Source organism: Amblyomma mixtum, chromosome 10 (assembly GCF_055824585.1).
Source record: "Amblyomma mixtum isolate Tamu chromosome 10, ASM5582458v1, whole genome shotgun sequence".
NCBI classification, from domain to species: Eukaryota; Metazoa; Arthropoda; class Arachnida; order Ixodida; family Ixodidae; genus Amblyomma; species Amblyomma mixtum.
The window spans coordinates 186,119,049-186,134,392 of record NC_143021.1 but is presented as its reverse complement, the minus strand read 5'-3'; the positions used below and the strand labels follow the sequence as shown (position 1 = coordinate 186,134,392).

Genomic DNA, 15,344 nt, shown 5'->3' with positions numbered 1-15,344 from the left:
CAGCATTAAATATTTGGGGTAACACCTTCATCAATAAAAATAACTTGGGTGGTGGCAGGATTGTACGTCATCTCTTATCCAATTGCTAATTTTGGTGGGAGAATTGGTATATATCTCCATACATACCCGAGGAACGCATGAGCTTTGTCCTTTTTAAAACTTCAATGCAATGTATACCAGGTGCTTCAGGTAGGATGGCCCAACTAATTCAAGGTAAAAAGTTTTTGTGGTAAACAGAAGCTTTTTATGGAATAGCAATACAAGTGTTTGCTGACGTCAGAAAACAGAATCAAGTTAAAATTCGAATAATTATAATAGCTAACGTTTTAAGCATTACCGAGCGGCACCTGATTGCACATTGATATTTCTAGCCTGTCATTAGTAATAAGCATGTCAGTTTTTACACTTCTGAAATCCCGATAATCCTTGCCGAAGTGGTTCAAATAGTTTGGACGATTTCTCGCGACACCCGAAAACCATGCGCTTGTGGGAGGGCGCAAAGTGACATCAATCCAACTGCGACAGTCTGTGCCACACGTACCACGCGACACTCCGAGCCCCGCCCGGGTAGTGCTCTCCACTGCTCGCCAATTTGCTGCTCAAGTGCTGATGAGGTAGAGATTGTCACGTTCTACGTGTTTCATAGAGCGTCGTCTTTTCACTGGCGCAGCTGTGTGCCCTACAAGCGCGTGGTTTCTGAATGGTGCGAGAAACAGCTCAAATTATTCGAGCCGCAGCAGCGAGGGTAACAGTGTTTTTTAAAACTGTAAAAACTCGTATGGCAACAACTAACGTCCGGCTACGAATCCCTATTTGCAATCAGGTGTCTATGTGTAATAGTTGAAAAGTGAACTATTAGAATTTAACTATTCACTTTACTAATTAATATCATTTCCTTCTTTTTTGGCAGCCACCAACAAGGCTATTACTATTCAGAAAGAAGTTCCTCTTCTCAAAAACCTTATGTTTAAAATTATTAGCCGGCTTCCCTGAAAAACCTGGCATAAGCTTCTCCCCTTTACGCTTCAGTTGTTTTGGACCAGCTAAAAGTCCACAGTTGCTTTTTGAAAATGTTTTGCCCAAGCATTCAAACCCCACAGACATAGATTGATCCTCTGCTTACGAAAGCATTACAAGAGTGCAGCTTTAGGTTTATAAGAGCGCAACCTGGCTTGGGATGCTTCCGTAGATGGCACAGTTACTTGCAGCAAACTGATGTCAGTGCGTTTCGCGAGGATATAGACAGAGAAATAAGTGCGAGAAACAATACTGGGCAATTAAACTTCAGATTTTCTAAGTGAGCATGCTCAGGCATCGCCGTATTTTGTGCACAGTAAACTTGCAAATCGTGAAAAACAGTGAAACAAATGGCTATAATTTCCACAGCAAGCGCAGGCATCCTCCACAACCAGTTATCTGCCATGATTGCAGATTCATCATCTCGCATTCTCTGTAAGAATCCGCATAGTGGTACTAAACTCCTATCTCCCTCTGTGTCTTCGCTCACTGTGCTCTTGAGGTTAACACACAGAACGGGAGAAAATGACTGCGCCTTTGCTTTCATAGTAATAACTGATCATCTAGAGCACTTACAGACGCGCTTGGTTTTAGCAGCGGCTTTTTTCGCGCGCTTTCTTTTCTCATTATATGTTTACAATCCCACAATATAATATCAAGCCCTTAAACAAAAATGAAAAGGTAGTCGGCTCGGTTAGTTAAAGTAATGGTCCCTAAATTGCACTTTGTCCCAATTACGTGCCGTCCTAGACTTTATAAGCACCAACACACATCACTCCCATTCACGTTCAGCATGTTCAAAACTTTCTGTGCGGAATAAGAAAAAGATTAAAGACCTGGTACAATATCAAATAGAGTTTTATGCATACCTTTCTTAGGCGTCAACGGCGCAGTGAAGTGGTAAGAGGGAGCGCCCCCATTCTTGGGCTGCTCGCTTGATCCAACTGAACCCAATTATTCATGGTGCTGCTCACCTCTAGGCCCCAATTTTACTCTCCTCATCGTTGTAGTGGAGAGGAAGTGGGTCTGAGCTTCCGTTGGCACCCATGGCACGAATGCGCCCAGTGCTGCCAACACGCACGGCAGCTTCCTTCTTAATGATGGTTCGATGAACACAGACTCTTGCCACTGTGGAACACACAAGGAAGAAGATCAGTATTCACATCGTTGTGACTGGTGCAGCTCTAGAGACGACCAAACTAGTTTTGGGAATATTTAGTTTAGTTTAGCTTATAGGTGTTTAACGTCAAAAGCGACTCGGGCTGTACTTGATGCTGTAGTGAAGGGCAAATAAATCTATTGTCTAGAGCATTTACTAATGCGCTTGGTTTCAGTAACGGCTGGTTTCAGTAGCGCCAACAGCACAGTTAAGCAGTCAGAGTGACCCCATTCTTGGGCTGCTCACTTGATCCACTGGAACACAATTATTCGCAGTGCTGCTCACCTCTAGGCACCACTTTCACTCCCCTCATCGTTGTGGTGGCGAGGAAGCGGGCCATAGGCTCCACTGGCACCCACGTGACGAAAGCGCCAAGTGCGGCTAAGGCGCATGGCTTCTTGCTTTCTCAATGAAGGTTCGACGAGCACAGACACTTGCCACTGCTGAAAGACACAAGAAAGAAGGTCAGTGTTCATATCATAGCAACCGGCACATCTCGCAAGACTGCCAAACCAGTTTTGAGAACGTTTAGTTGAGTTTAGCTTATATGGGTTTAACATCCCAAAGCATCTGGGGGGTGCCATACTTAAGGGCGAATAATCTATTATATGTGAGTACTACTTAGCCTCTACACAATCTGCGACATGTGGCTACAAAAGAAACCGTGATCTATTATCTGCTAAAGGCAGGATAACACGGACCTCAGAGGAGACAAAAGGTGGGACATCTCACCTGCAATGTGAAAAATTTCGTTTGGTTTGCTCTGTGGGGTTTAACGTCTCAGAGTGACTTAGGCTCTGAGGGACGCCGGAGTGGAGGACTCCAGATGATTTCGGCCAGCGGGGGTTCCTTAACGTGGGTTAACAATGCACAGCACACTGGCGTCTGGCATTTCGCCTCCATCTAAATCAGAATGTCGCAGCCGGGATCAAACCCGCGTCTTCTGAGACAGCAGCCAAACACAATAACTATCGAGCCATCGCGGCAAAAATTTCGCCTTGAGTAAAATAATGGCAGTTAACGTGTGCATTGAGCACAGACGGAGATCTTCACTTTCCTAGCTGATTTGAACAAAAACCAGTTGACGCACTTGAACACGGGCTAATGCATGTCCCATAAGACATGCATTATTCATACTGCACAACACTGTATCTAAGAACTAAAAATGAATGTAACTCGAGCATTTCATGATCGTATTTATATCTGTGAGCGGGTGGGCTCATTAACTTATGATATTGTCACGTGCTTCCAAGCGGACGTTGGGGGTCGCTGCTGCGCGGTGTGCAGTTGTCCGTAAGTATGCACCGGGGGTTGGCCGTCTTGAGAAGTCGGGAAACGACGGCGGCAATATCTAGCGATATGCCCTGCAATGCCACACCGGTAGCACAAAGGCTGAGATCGCCAGCGACCGCCATAAAAGTCCTGGCGAACAAAGTCGCGACGTTGGCTGGAGCCAGAATCTCGCTGCTGACGAACCACGTCTTCTGGGTAGGTGGGCCTCCTTTCCGTCGGCTGGTGGCCATAACGTTGGGCAACGTTCCGATCGTTCATGGGCAAAGTGCCGTTAGGTTGAGCCCACGGAGTCGACAGGGCGGCAACATCTTCCTCCGGTGCAGAACTGTGCCGCAGATATTCTGTGCGGCAGAAGGTGTCCCGGGATCTGGACAATTCATCGCGCACAATGTCTCGAATCATATCAGCCATAGAATTTGGAGGACAGGCTTCAACACTGGCTATAGAGGTGACATTGGCCAATCTTCCGAATTTAGGGGTGATTCGACGCAGCTTAAGAGCTTCAAATGTTCTGCAATGTTTTATAACGTCAGCGGTGGTGCTCAGGCTCTCTTTGCTAATCAGGAAATTGTAAACATCTTCCGCAATTCCTTTTAGAAGGTGGCCGAATTTGTCTTCTTCAAGCATACTGGTGTTAACTAGCTTGCATAACTTTAAGATGGCTTCGATGTATGCCGTGCAAGTTTCTCCTGGTACTTGCGCGCGGTGACGCAAAGTCTGTTCCGCACGCTTCTTCTTTGCTGATTCATCCCCAAAATTTTTCTTTATCTCGGTCGTAAAGGTAGCCCATGAATTCAGTGTATCCTCATGATTGTCGAACCAGTCAAGGGCAGTGGCGGCAAGGAAAAACACCACGTTAGCCAGTTTAGTTGCAGCGTTCCACCGATTGTATTTGCTCACCCGCTCGTAGTGTTTCAGCCACTCGTCAACGTCCTCTTCAGGTTTTCCAAAAAATGTGCGGGGCTCTCGACAATGTGGCCAGTTGTTCGCTATGGATATCCCGGGTTGCTCGGCATTGTCGTCTCCAGGCATGTCCGATGGCAGTGGTGGGAAGCCTGCGAGTCTACGGCTCCTTCGGTAGATGGTATGCTTCGTGGTCGAAACCCCGCACCTCCACCAAACTGTTACGTGCTTAGCACGCACGGGGGTTTATTCACAGAGGGGATGGGTCGGAGCAGGATGGAAGCAGGAAGCCTAGCAGCGTCCTGTCACGTGCTTCCACAGAGCCTCGACGGAAGAAGCAAAAGATGAAGGACTGACCAGCAGAGAGAAAGAAAAAGAAAGAACTGAAGGACGCTGCTAGGCTTCCTGCTTCCATCCTGCTCCGACCGATCCCCTCTGTGAATAAACCCCCGTGCGTGCTAAGCACGTAACAATATTTTATGCTGTGCTCGCAAGTAATTACATTGCATGAAAAAACCAAAAAGAAAGGAAGAGGTAAGTACTTTTGGGAAAGAACAGGTCTCCGAGAACCATCAGTCCTTTTCGAGACTAACCGCTAACGGTTTAAGTTTATCGCTATAAAAGTACACTATAACAGTATAACAGTATCGTAGTGTAGTAGTATAACAGTACAAAAGAAACAAAAGCCTTACTAAGTGCCACGTAACACGCGGGAGGAATTTTCCACGGGCGTGTTTGGAGTTTGGAGCATTCTCTGAAATGCAATTGACCAAAACATTAGAGAGTTTTAGTATAGCGTTAGCGTGATAGCGGAGCTAAGGGAAATTACGTTAGCGTGCCGCAAGCAACTTATCCCCTCAGAGAGTTTTAGTATAGCGCTCTGAAAACGCTAAACGCCATCTGCTTGACATGGATGCCAACGGTCCTTCTAAAATGGTTGACATTGCCGCTAACTTGCCAAAGTACAATATTTTCGAGTTTTTTAAACGAATTATTAGTGCAGCGTTCATTTTCGTGTGCAAAATGACCCAGAAATTGAAATAAAATGAAATGAAAACGTAGAATAGTGGCGCCATCTAGTAAAGGCAATGTTAACTACAAGCCGTTGGAGCAAGAAAATTTGCCATCACATGACGTCTAATGTTGAAAAACTTGAGGAAAATTTAATATAAATTCTCTTTACATAATTCAAGTCCATAAAACACCGCGAAAAACCTCCAAATCTATTTTTGTCTCGTTCCAGACGTTTTTCTTAGGTTTCTGATGCATTTCGGGCCGTTGCAGACGGTAGCAGTGCAGCTTGAGGTTCCATAAGGCTTTGCGCGCTCCAGAATCGAGAGCGTATCTCAAAAACTGGGCTGAATTGCAGCTTAAACTTTATCGTCGAAGCAGGGTAAGTCATAGCGAAAAGCAAAAACACCAGTAGTTGCCGGTAAACACGCCGAACGGAATCGCAAGAGCTGCTGAATCGGCTGAAGCGGGCGGCTGTCGCTCGAAAGGACGCCGCCATGTTTCCACGCTAAGGGCGCTAAAGCCGCAACTGCCGCAACGCTAAATTCTGAAAATTGCGTGCGTACGCTAACGCTATTTCCCCGTTAGCGTTCTGCGCATGCGCACTCTGGACCCGCTATTCCGCTATGGACGCAATTATGCAAAGCCCGCAATACTAAAACTCTCTATTATCACTTCTATGTCTGAAAAACAACGAATACGCTTATATCGTAAAATTCGAGCAAGCGCTCCCGCCCCCGAGTGTCGAAATTACTGGTAAAGTACGGGGGGCCCTATCATGGAACAGCGCCGAAATTCATGATGGCGACCCGGCATTTTTTTGCCAACTTTTTTTTGGCATAAGCAGAGTAATAGGTACCAACAAACAATGCTCACATTCTCTTGTTGGCCAGGGAACCGTAGTGACTATAGGACAGGACCAATTCCTCTCGTCCTAGCCGTCTTCCTTACCTGTGGTACCAACAAACAATGCCCACATTCTCTTGTTGGCCAGGGAACCGTAGTGACTATAGGACAGGACCAATTGCTCTCGTCCTAGCCGTCTTCCTTACCTGTGGTCTTCGATTTCGCTAGTTTCATCGCCTTGCTGCCGATCGAAATCGTGGGCGTCAGCATCTGGGAGCACCCACGTGACAACTGCACAACGGACGCTGCCGACACATGCACCGTCTGCATCCACAAAGAAGGTATGATCAAAACAGGCTCCTGCTGCTTTTGCTTAAAAACAAACATCAGTGCCGCGATTATCTATATACAGCCAGCAGCACTGAAGCTTTGCAGTCACCGAAGAACTTTTGGAAAAATAGCAGACTGGAAAATTGGCAGTATTCGCTGCAAGTGGGCGTCGCCAGTCACAGCGATATGATTTAAATGCACAGTGCACCATCCAGCTCCTCGGACACCATGAGACTGCCTAGCAGGGCTATCGGTGCCTTCATTGACTAAGCTCTTGAGTCCCAGCAGTGGAAATATTATCCAGAATGTTCTGCAGTGGAATCCCAGATGGGCAGCCTCGAAAGGAGGCTGTTTACTGTAAAAAGTGGTATATTAATGTATGATGGGGTAGGGTATGGGCAAGGTTTTTGGAAGGCATGATGGCATGGTTTGGTATGATAAGATATGGTAAGGTATGGTATGGTATGGTATGGCAAGGCGTGGAAGGTATGGTAAGGTGCGGTATGCTTTGGTGTGGTATGGTAAGATATGCTAAGGTACTGTAACTCTTCGCTGGACAGCGGGACTAATAAGTTCCACTTTTTACACAGTCATGTTTTGCTTTTTGGGCTCGAAACCGCTGAATTAATTTCAATTAAATTTCCGCTGCAACCTAGTGGATGTTGAAAAAACTTTTTTAATAGCTATGTTGAATGTAGCCGCGCGCTTACAGCACGGACATGCGTCTAAAACGAGCCATACCACTTGCGCGCGCTGCGTGATGCTTTCAGCAGATTTTGGCGCTCTGTGCAGCCGGTTCGTTATGAACGATAAGTTTCAAAAGTTCTTGTTTTTACTGAGTAATTCTTAAATCTGCTTTATACATCATTTTCTTTTGTCATGTGTGCACTTATTGGAAAAAAAAATTTGCAAAGTCAAATTCACCGTTTTTCAGCAATATATTTCTTGAAGCATATATATTCTAACGTTTGGTGCCGCCCATCGGTGCATGGGAGTTTCAATCTGCTTCATGCACGGAAGTCTCTGTCCATGCAGGAAGTAGTTGATCTGGTTTTCAGACTCCTGGACGACTTATGTGACAGTGAAATCCATGCGGACAGCGTGGAGGATGAGGATGATGCAAATACATCAGTAGGGACTCATATGTTCCACTTTTTTCGTGGTTACACTGACGTTTGAGGTGTAAACTGTGCGAATCAATCTCGTTTTAACTTCTGCTGCCACCTCTTGGATGTTGAAAGAAGGTGTTTGAGGAGAAATATGCGCGAATAAATTTCGTTTAAACCTCTACTGAACCTGGTGGATGCTCAAAGAAAGTGTCTTGATGGCTGTTTAGAAGGTAGCTGAGCGGTGGCCGCCCATACCTCTGTCTCAAGCGAACCGATCCCCTTGCGTGCGCTGCATGTTGTTTTAGAACATGTTAACCTGCAAAGTCTGTGACGTGCCCCTTTCTGCAACTTGCTTCCTGCCTTTCCACGACAGAAAGTAGACAGCTGATGGCACACCCGTGTTCGTTCTCCGAATGTGACTGTGAGTACATGAAAATAGAATGACATTCTTTTGATTTTTTTCTTAGCATGTAGGCTATTGTATGTTCTGACCTTTGTGTCTTGCCATTTCACCTCACAAAACAAGACTACTTTTTTTTTTTTTAAGCGCCTGTGCTTCAGAGGTCAGCGGGACACAGGTGCCACTCTCTCAAATGCACTCATGGCGTTGTGGGTCTCCTATGTCCCACTTTTATCTCGAAAACCGCTAGCTCTAGAGAATACGAATTTTGCATATTTCATAACAAGGTGATAAGAACGAGAATTCCACCTTGAATAGATGGTGTGCATTGGTCACAACTTCATGTCTGATAAATGGGTAAGGCAGTATGGTGTGACATGGTGAGGTAAGGAAAGGTATGGTGTGGATTATGATGTGGGCTTTACCTCTGAATAGTTAACATGGGCTCTGAAAGACGACGCATGGCAGGGCTCAATTTCCACTATTTGGGTTCCATGAATAAAAGTTGAACTCCAACAGGGCAGCGCCTCTGTATTGCACAAAAAATGCATTCTTATATTCTTGGAAATGTACCGTTTCCTAGCAAATGAGCATCTGTTAAAAGCGGAGGGTGGAGTCAACATAATCTATTAGCGGTAGAAGCCAAAAAGCGCAGGTGAAACAAAACGTGTTTCAATGCATCATAGAGCAATATTGAGCACCTAACTGATAAACGCACATTGCCGGGACGGTAACATTTTGCTTCGTGTGCACTTCAATAATTTCTGAATTTTCGGATAGTTTCACACAAAGAAATTCTAGACAAGCGCGTGTTTCAAGGCAAGCTATCTATGAATGCAAGTTTATCATATATCGCAAGATTCCGCTTCTCAATAAATATATCCGAAGAATACTCCTCGGAAGGATGGCATTATTTGCTATTAATGTTTTTGCCAGTGTCAGTAACATTTCTTATTGCTTTTATTGGCTGTCTTCCCTAGACACTGGCGATGAACAAACTTTTAAAACAAAGATTTCTAACGCGCAAGAAAAATGAACCTTTAGCTTCAACATTTGCATAACCGTGCCTTATAATATTTCACACTTGCCTCAAAATAAAAAGGCGTTCATGAATGCTGTACAATTGTGGCCATTTCAATGCACAGAGTGAAAGTTCGAAGCACCTCCGAACATACTGCGTTTGTGCGCCTGGACTAGGGTTATGATATTCGGCTCGTTCACAAATTTTGCGGGAGAATTTACTTATGTCTTAGCAGAATAAATGGCACCTAGTTTCGGAGGAGACACAAAGACACAGGGCGTCTTCAGGGACAACACGAGCAGTTGGCATTAAAAAAAGGATAAAAAAGGCGCGAAGCGCAAAGTTTGCACCTAATTACTTGAGAGGAACAAAATAAAGCTCTACGGGTGAGAATAAACAGTGCAACAACATTAAAAGAAACCAGGGGGATCATGTTCCACTACAATGCAGCAGCTTTGATTACCACGTTGACACGCCTGACACCAGAGCGCACATACGTGTATTGCGTTTCACAAGGCACAGACGGTAAGATCCAAATAGTAAAGAAAGCCAAATGGATGAGGACACAATCAATTGCGTACCGGTGCATGGCCCACTGAAATCCGTAGCACAGGGCGTGGGGCGCAGTTCAGTCACTACGTCCGGTTTTGTAGTCGGTGCGCCAAAGTCGCAAAAACGCAATATTTCGCTGCCTAGTTTCGAACTGCGTATAAAAAAATTGTCGACGATTATGTTTCATCATAATGCGAAATTTGAGCGCAGCTCAGCAGCTGTTTCAGCTCTTCGATAGATTGAGGCAAAGAAATAGAGCAAGACATATATGTACAATTACAGACAACTTATTTTTCACACACATTCTTTCTTGAAGAGAGAGAGAGAAAAACTTTATTGCAACAGGAACTTGGGGCTCACCAAAGGGTTATTCAAGAACACTCCACTCTTGTCATGAAGAAAGCTTTCTGGTCGGAAAAATAGATGGATATATATGCTCGACTTTCTGCACCAATGCATGGTTCCCAAAGACGAGGTCTATGCAAGTATTTTTTCGAGGTAGGGCGTTACGAGCGAGAGGAACGGGATGTTCTCCCGCATAAGCGGTAAGAAATTCCTGTTTGTCTTTATATCTGCATTAAAGTCAACCACCCACCCTGCCACCCTTGCAGGTGGCAGATGGTTGATCACGAGAGTTCGATGACCGTTGCCAGCACTAACGCATGTAGCCCACATCTCTCTCTCATCACCCCGACTACTATCGCGGTCTGTATGAGCTACACCAAGCGAGCGCCCGGGCAGGGGCTCGCGCGGTGTAGCTCATCCCAGTAAAAAAAAAGACCATTGGAACCAATTGGATTTCCAATTGGATCCAATTGGACGTGTTCAATTTCTAACTGGTTCCAATTGGAACGGCGTTCCATTTGGATGATCGAAATAGATTATCCAATTGGACAAGTTGGGTTTCCAATTGGTGAGTCCAATTGGTCTCACCCATTGAATCCAAGTGGTCCGCTCAACTGCACCCAATTTATGCAATGAATGTGTGCATATTTGACAAAGAGCTATCAGAAGCTTAACCCACTGAATTGTACTCATCATCGAGACCACCAATGGAGCTGAAATTAAATAACTGCTCTCAGTGGGCAAGAGGCACTGGCCGCAGCATGAGCGCCTCATAAATTGGGTATATAAGTTGCAGCAGAAGTGTGTTCTCTGGATGTACATACTGATCTAATATATGCTACTAGTGCCTGAATGTGCAGTGTTGCTTGTGATATATGTGTGTCTGTTGGCTTTGATTTCCATAAAAGCATGTTAATTTCAATTACACAGAAAAATGTTAATCAGTTTTTCTTTTGCACATTAAAATATGTTAACTTGTAGAAATACTTATCCAAGACACTAGAGCCTATTATTCACAAACATTTGGCTACCTTTCTAAATGAACGTAGCATATTTTGTGAATGTTTTCTGGTATAAATAAATCCCTGGACTAATGGGTCCAAAAGGCTGGTCCAGTTGGATCCAGTTCAGCCAATTGGTCGGGTGGCTAAAAACACAACTGAAACCAATTGGGTCCTATTGGGAAGTCCAATTGGAACCAATGGGAATGTCCAATTAGTTCCAACTGAAATGTCCAATTGGTTCCAATGGTTTTTTTTTTACTTGGACACTAAGCGCGATGACATCTATCTACAAGCGTGATTTAGGCATCCACTTTCCCAGGGGTCCAGATATGCGCACGTCCTTTGCTTAAAATGATTAGAGTGTAAAACGTTGTCAACGCCAACAACGAACGCCGACGGCTTATGGCTTCAGCGCCGCGTTTCTGGCACAACGTTGTCAATGCCAGCGCATAGAACGCGCATCTGTCACTACCGCCACGTATCTTAAAGTATCATTGAGGTGTCCACTGTTCCAAGAGGGCAGCTCATGTAGAGCTCGGTACCTTGGCACACGCGACGTTTTCTAACACGAGGACACGTGTTAGGTGCCGTTCCATCGTATCGAACGCTACAGAAATTTAGGCGCGGCACAAAACGCGCATCGGATGAAATAGGGATCCGTAACGCGGGGTACCCGTCGCGGCATAATCAGGGATGTGGATTCGAGCTGTTGCTTCGTCGAATCGAACGCGGTAAAACATTCCACGCGGCACAAAACGCGCATCGGTTCAAATAGGGCTCCATAACGCGAGGTACCCTCTGTGGCACCAAGGGAGACGCAGTATCGCTTCGTTCTATCGAACGCGATAGAAAATTGTACGCGGCGCCAAACAGGCTTCGGTTTTAAAAATTCAGGGGGCACTTTGGCTCTCTAAAGTGCTGCAAGGAGAAAGCGTTTCCTGGCCACTGTTCTTATTTAATTTTTATTGTTCATATTTTGCTTTTATTTATTTTTTGCTCCTTTTCTTAATTTTATTGTTTTATTTTTATTTCCACTTCTTATCTTTATTTTGTTTTTATTTTTGTTTATTTTCTTATTTTTATTTTTTATTTTCCTTTTGTCGACTTTACTCCTTTTATTTAATTTATGAAGCCCATGCATTCACTAGATGCGCCTTTATTCATGCTGGAACCTTGAGCCTTTTAAGCAGTGACGCCGAAAGGCGGACGAATCTGCCGACGCGCCTGTCGACACAGCTGCGGACGCGTCTGTCGACACTTCTGCCGACGCGTCTGTCGACACGGCTGCCGACGCGTCTGCTAACGACAGTATGAAGCATTAAAGGCCTTAATAAATTTTGGCGCAGGGAATCCGTTGTAGAACATAAGATTCCCCACTGGAAGTGTCGCTTCTTTCTAGCGAACGCGACAAATTGTTATGCGGTCCCAGACAAGCATCGGTTCAAAAAGAGCTCCATAACACTGGCATCAGTCGTGGCACAAGGGAGACGCACACGATGTAACGCTTCGCAATAAAGAACGTGTCAGAAATTCTACACGCCGCCAAACATGGGTTTAACAGATAGAACTTAACACGGGGTATCCGTCGTAGCACAATAAGATGACGTGTTGCAATGTACAGATAGAACTTAACACGGGGCATCCGTCGTAGCACAAGATGACGCGTTGCAATGTAACTTCGTTCTAGCGAACGCGGCAGAAAGATATCACGTGTTGCCAGAGAAGCATCGGTTTCAAGCGGGCTCCGTAGTAAGCGAACTTTTCGTGGCACATTGTGGGAACACATCCCAAAGTGTCGCCTTCGCTTGAGGAACGCAACAGAAAATTCTGCGCAGCGTCAAACAGGCCTGAAATATTTATTCGCAATACAGAAAACCCTTCTTAGTGCAAGCATTGAGACGGGTTTGTTTCTTCGTATTGATCCCGACTAAAAATTTAGTGCGATGCCATGGTGGCACCGGTTTCAAAGAGCGCTGTTCCACTACAAACCCGGCGCAACGCAGCCAAAGAAACGCACGCTATGTCTGGCTTCGTCGTGCCGAATACGACTGAAAATTTACGTGCCTCGAAAGATGCCAGAGCTCATAAGGTTCGGTAATAAGGAGCGCCCAGCGCGGCAAGTTCACGGCGACGCGCTCTCGAACGCGACAGGAAATTCAGGAAATTCAATTGAACGCGAGAGAAGCTGCGATTCGTAAGGCCTGGCAGACTAGCCCGACATGGCCCAACCAGGCAGACGCAGCTATTTCCGACTTCGTCCCGGGAACATTAATAGCACATTCTAAGCGATGCCAGACGCGGATTGTTCATAAGATACCTTAAAGGGAGCGCCTGGGTGTGACGGAACGACAGCCTCTCTAAGCCTTGTTTCTTCGTCTCGAATGCAGAAGTTTTATGTGGCACCATATACCGCACCTGGGTCGTTCTTACTGCGCATTCTTACTGCGCTGTGGCGCACGCGATAAAAATTTCAGCGCGGCGCATACACACGGCCACATACCACACCTCATGCAGCTCCAGATATCGGCTGTATCATATCGAATATTTCGTCGTGACATACCGTATTGTGCGTTTTTATCGTAAAGACGTTCAAAAATTTTCCCGCCTCAACCGCTCGATCGTTTGCGGTGAAACTGCACACAGAGATTGCGCAATACGGTAACTTTTGTATCGTAGCAAGTTTTACAACGGTACTTACTTAGTTGAGCCCTGCATGATGCGAAATCGTAGTTGTCTTCGTTTAGATCGTCGAGCCAAAACTCGCAGACGCCGTTTTTTTCGCTGAAGGGCGGCAGTGGCGCCATCTGTTGTCAGCAGTGAAAAGCGTCACGACAAAGTGCCGCGGCGATTTTGCAAATAATATCACCTGAAAGGTAAAGCCTCGTTAAATCAGTTGTTCTGATATTTTTTTTCGCTCAGTTAGCCGAAAAAGCGGCATATTCAAAGGGCACGCGTACAGTGTAGGCACGCGCTTCATGCAACGCTCACCTCGGCTACCTCGGCGCCTTGTCGTGACGCTTTTCACTGCTGAAAACAGATGGCGCCACTGCCGCCCTTCAGCGAAAAAACGGCGTCTGCGGGTTTTGGTTCGACGATCTCTACGCAGTCAGGTACGATTTCGCATCATGCACGGCTCAACTAAGTAAGCACCGTTGTAAAACTTGCTACGATACAAAAGTTACCATATTGCGCAAGCTCTGTGCGCAGTTTCACCGCAAACGAGCGAGCGGTTGTGGCGGGAAAATTTTTGAAAGTCTTCACGATAAAAACGCACAATACGGTACATACAGAAGAATAGCGCAAAATGAAGAGCTGTTGTAGGCGTTACAGAAAAAGAGCTTTTTAAACCACTTTACTTGCCAGCAGTGTAATGCACTCACCACTAACGTTGAGTAACGTTGAGCGGGAATTCCGCGTTCGTCGGCACTGCTCACTAGTGTCGGATGGACAGGTCCTTGGCACAGGCTGTCTTGGGTAGGTGGGCGTCCGGAGTTCTCGAACATCCGGCAGTCATTTAGCAGCACTGCCCAAGTTTAACGTTCTACGCTGACGACTCGTCGTTGTGACTGAAAGAAGAATGGGAAGGAGACTGCTCGAGCCAGTCCACTGGCTCGCGCTGACGCGCAATCGCTGCCACGTGCAGAATTAAAATGAGACGCACGAGAGAAGATTGGTAGTAGAGGCGCGTTGGTTGGTTGGTTGGTTGCGACTGAAAGAAGGATGAAAAGGAAAAGTGCACGGGCCTGCCAACTGGCTCAAGCCGAGCCACCACCGCTGCCACGTGCAGAAGAGAGTTGAAAGATAAGAGGAAAGAGAAAAAGAGAGAGTAAAGATAAGAGGAGAGAGAAAAAGAGAGAGCAAAAACGCGCGTCGCGGCAACCGCGTCCGCCGCAACGGACGCTGACTGAAATAGATATACGGCCACAGCCCGAAGGCTGCAAACCGCCAAACCTAAGAGGCGCGTCCCTGTCACGTTCGTTTTTTATAGCTTCGGCGTTCGGCGAACGTGTTCGACTAAAGGAAAGGCGCTGAAGTTTCGTCACACCTCGGGAAACACCCTAAACGCGCTGTAAGGGAAGGGAGGAACCTGCTGTGGCTGATAAAGCTGTACCCGCCGCGGTGGCTCAGTGGTTAAGGCGCTCGTCTACTGAGCCGGAGCATCGGGCTCGAACCCGGCCGCGGCGGCCGTGTTTCGATCGAGGCTAAACGCAAAAGGCGCCCGTGTGCTGTGCGATGTCAGTGCACGTTAAAGATCCCAAGGTTGTCGAAAATATGCCGGTTTTACGGTGGCAACGGTCGACAGAGGCCGGGGATATCCGGTGACGTCTGCCACTTTGCGAGGGCGGAGCATAGA

General features: G+C 46.2%; 1 protein-coding gene across 15 annotated transcripts in view; it reads right to left on the bottom strand.

Moving 5' to 3' along the window:
* The window catches only part of LOC149327960 (uncharacterized), a 90,891-nt gene extending 76,199 nt beyond the window's left edge, over positions 1-14,692 (bottom strand). For 7 of the 15 annotated variants that reach the window (XM_089563075.1, XM_089563072.1, XM_089563073.1 and 4 more), the window contains exons 1-5: positions 14,371-14,639; positions 6,436-6,553; positions 6,260-6,334; positions 2,462-2,619; positions 1,887-2,145 (exon numbers count right to left, since the gene is read on the bottom strand). Coding sequence is in view for 2 of the 15 variants with exons in the window: in XM_089563080.1 (XP_089419206.1) it covers positions 14,371-14,493 (123 nt within the window). In the remaining 13 variants the exon portion in view is untranslated. The other 8 variants (XM_089563068.1, XM_089563082.1, XM_089563064.1 and 5 more) reach the window with 7 other exon arrangements.
* Positions 14,693-15,344: the final 652 nt, after the last annotated feature.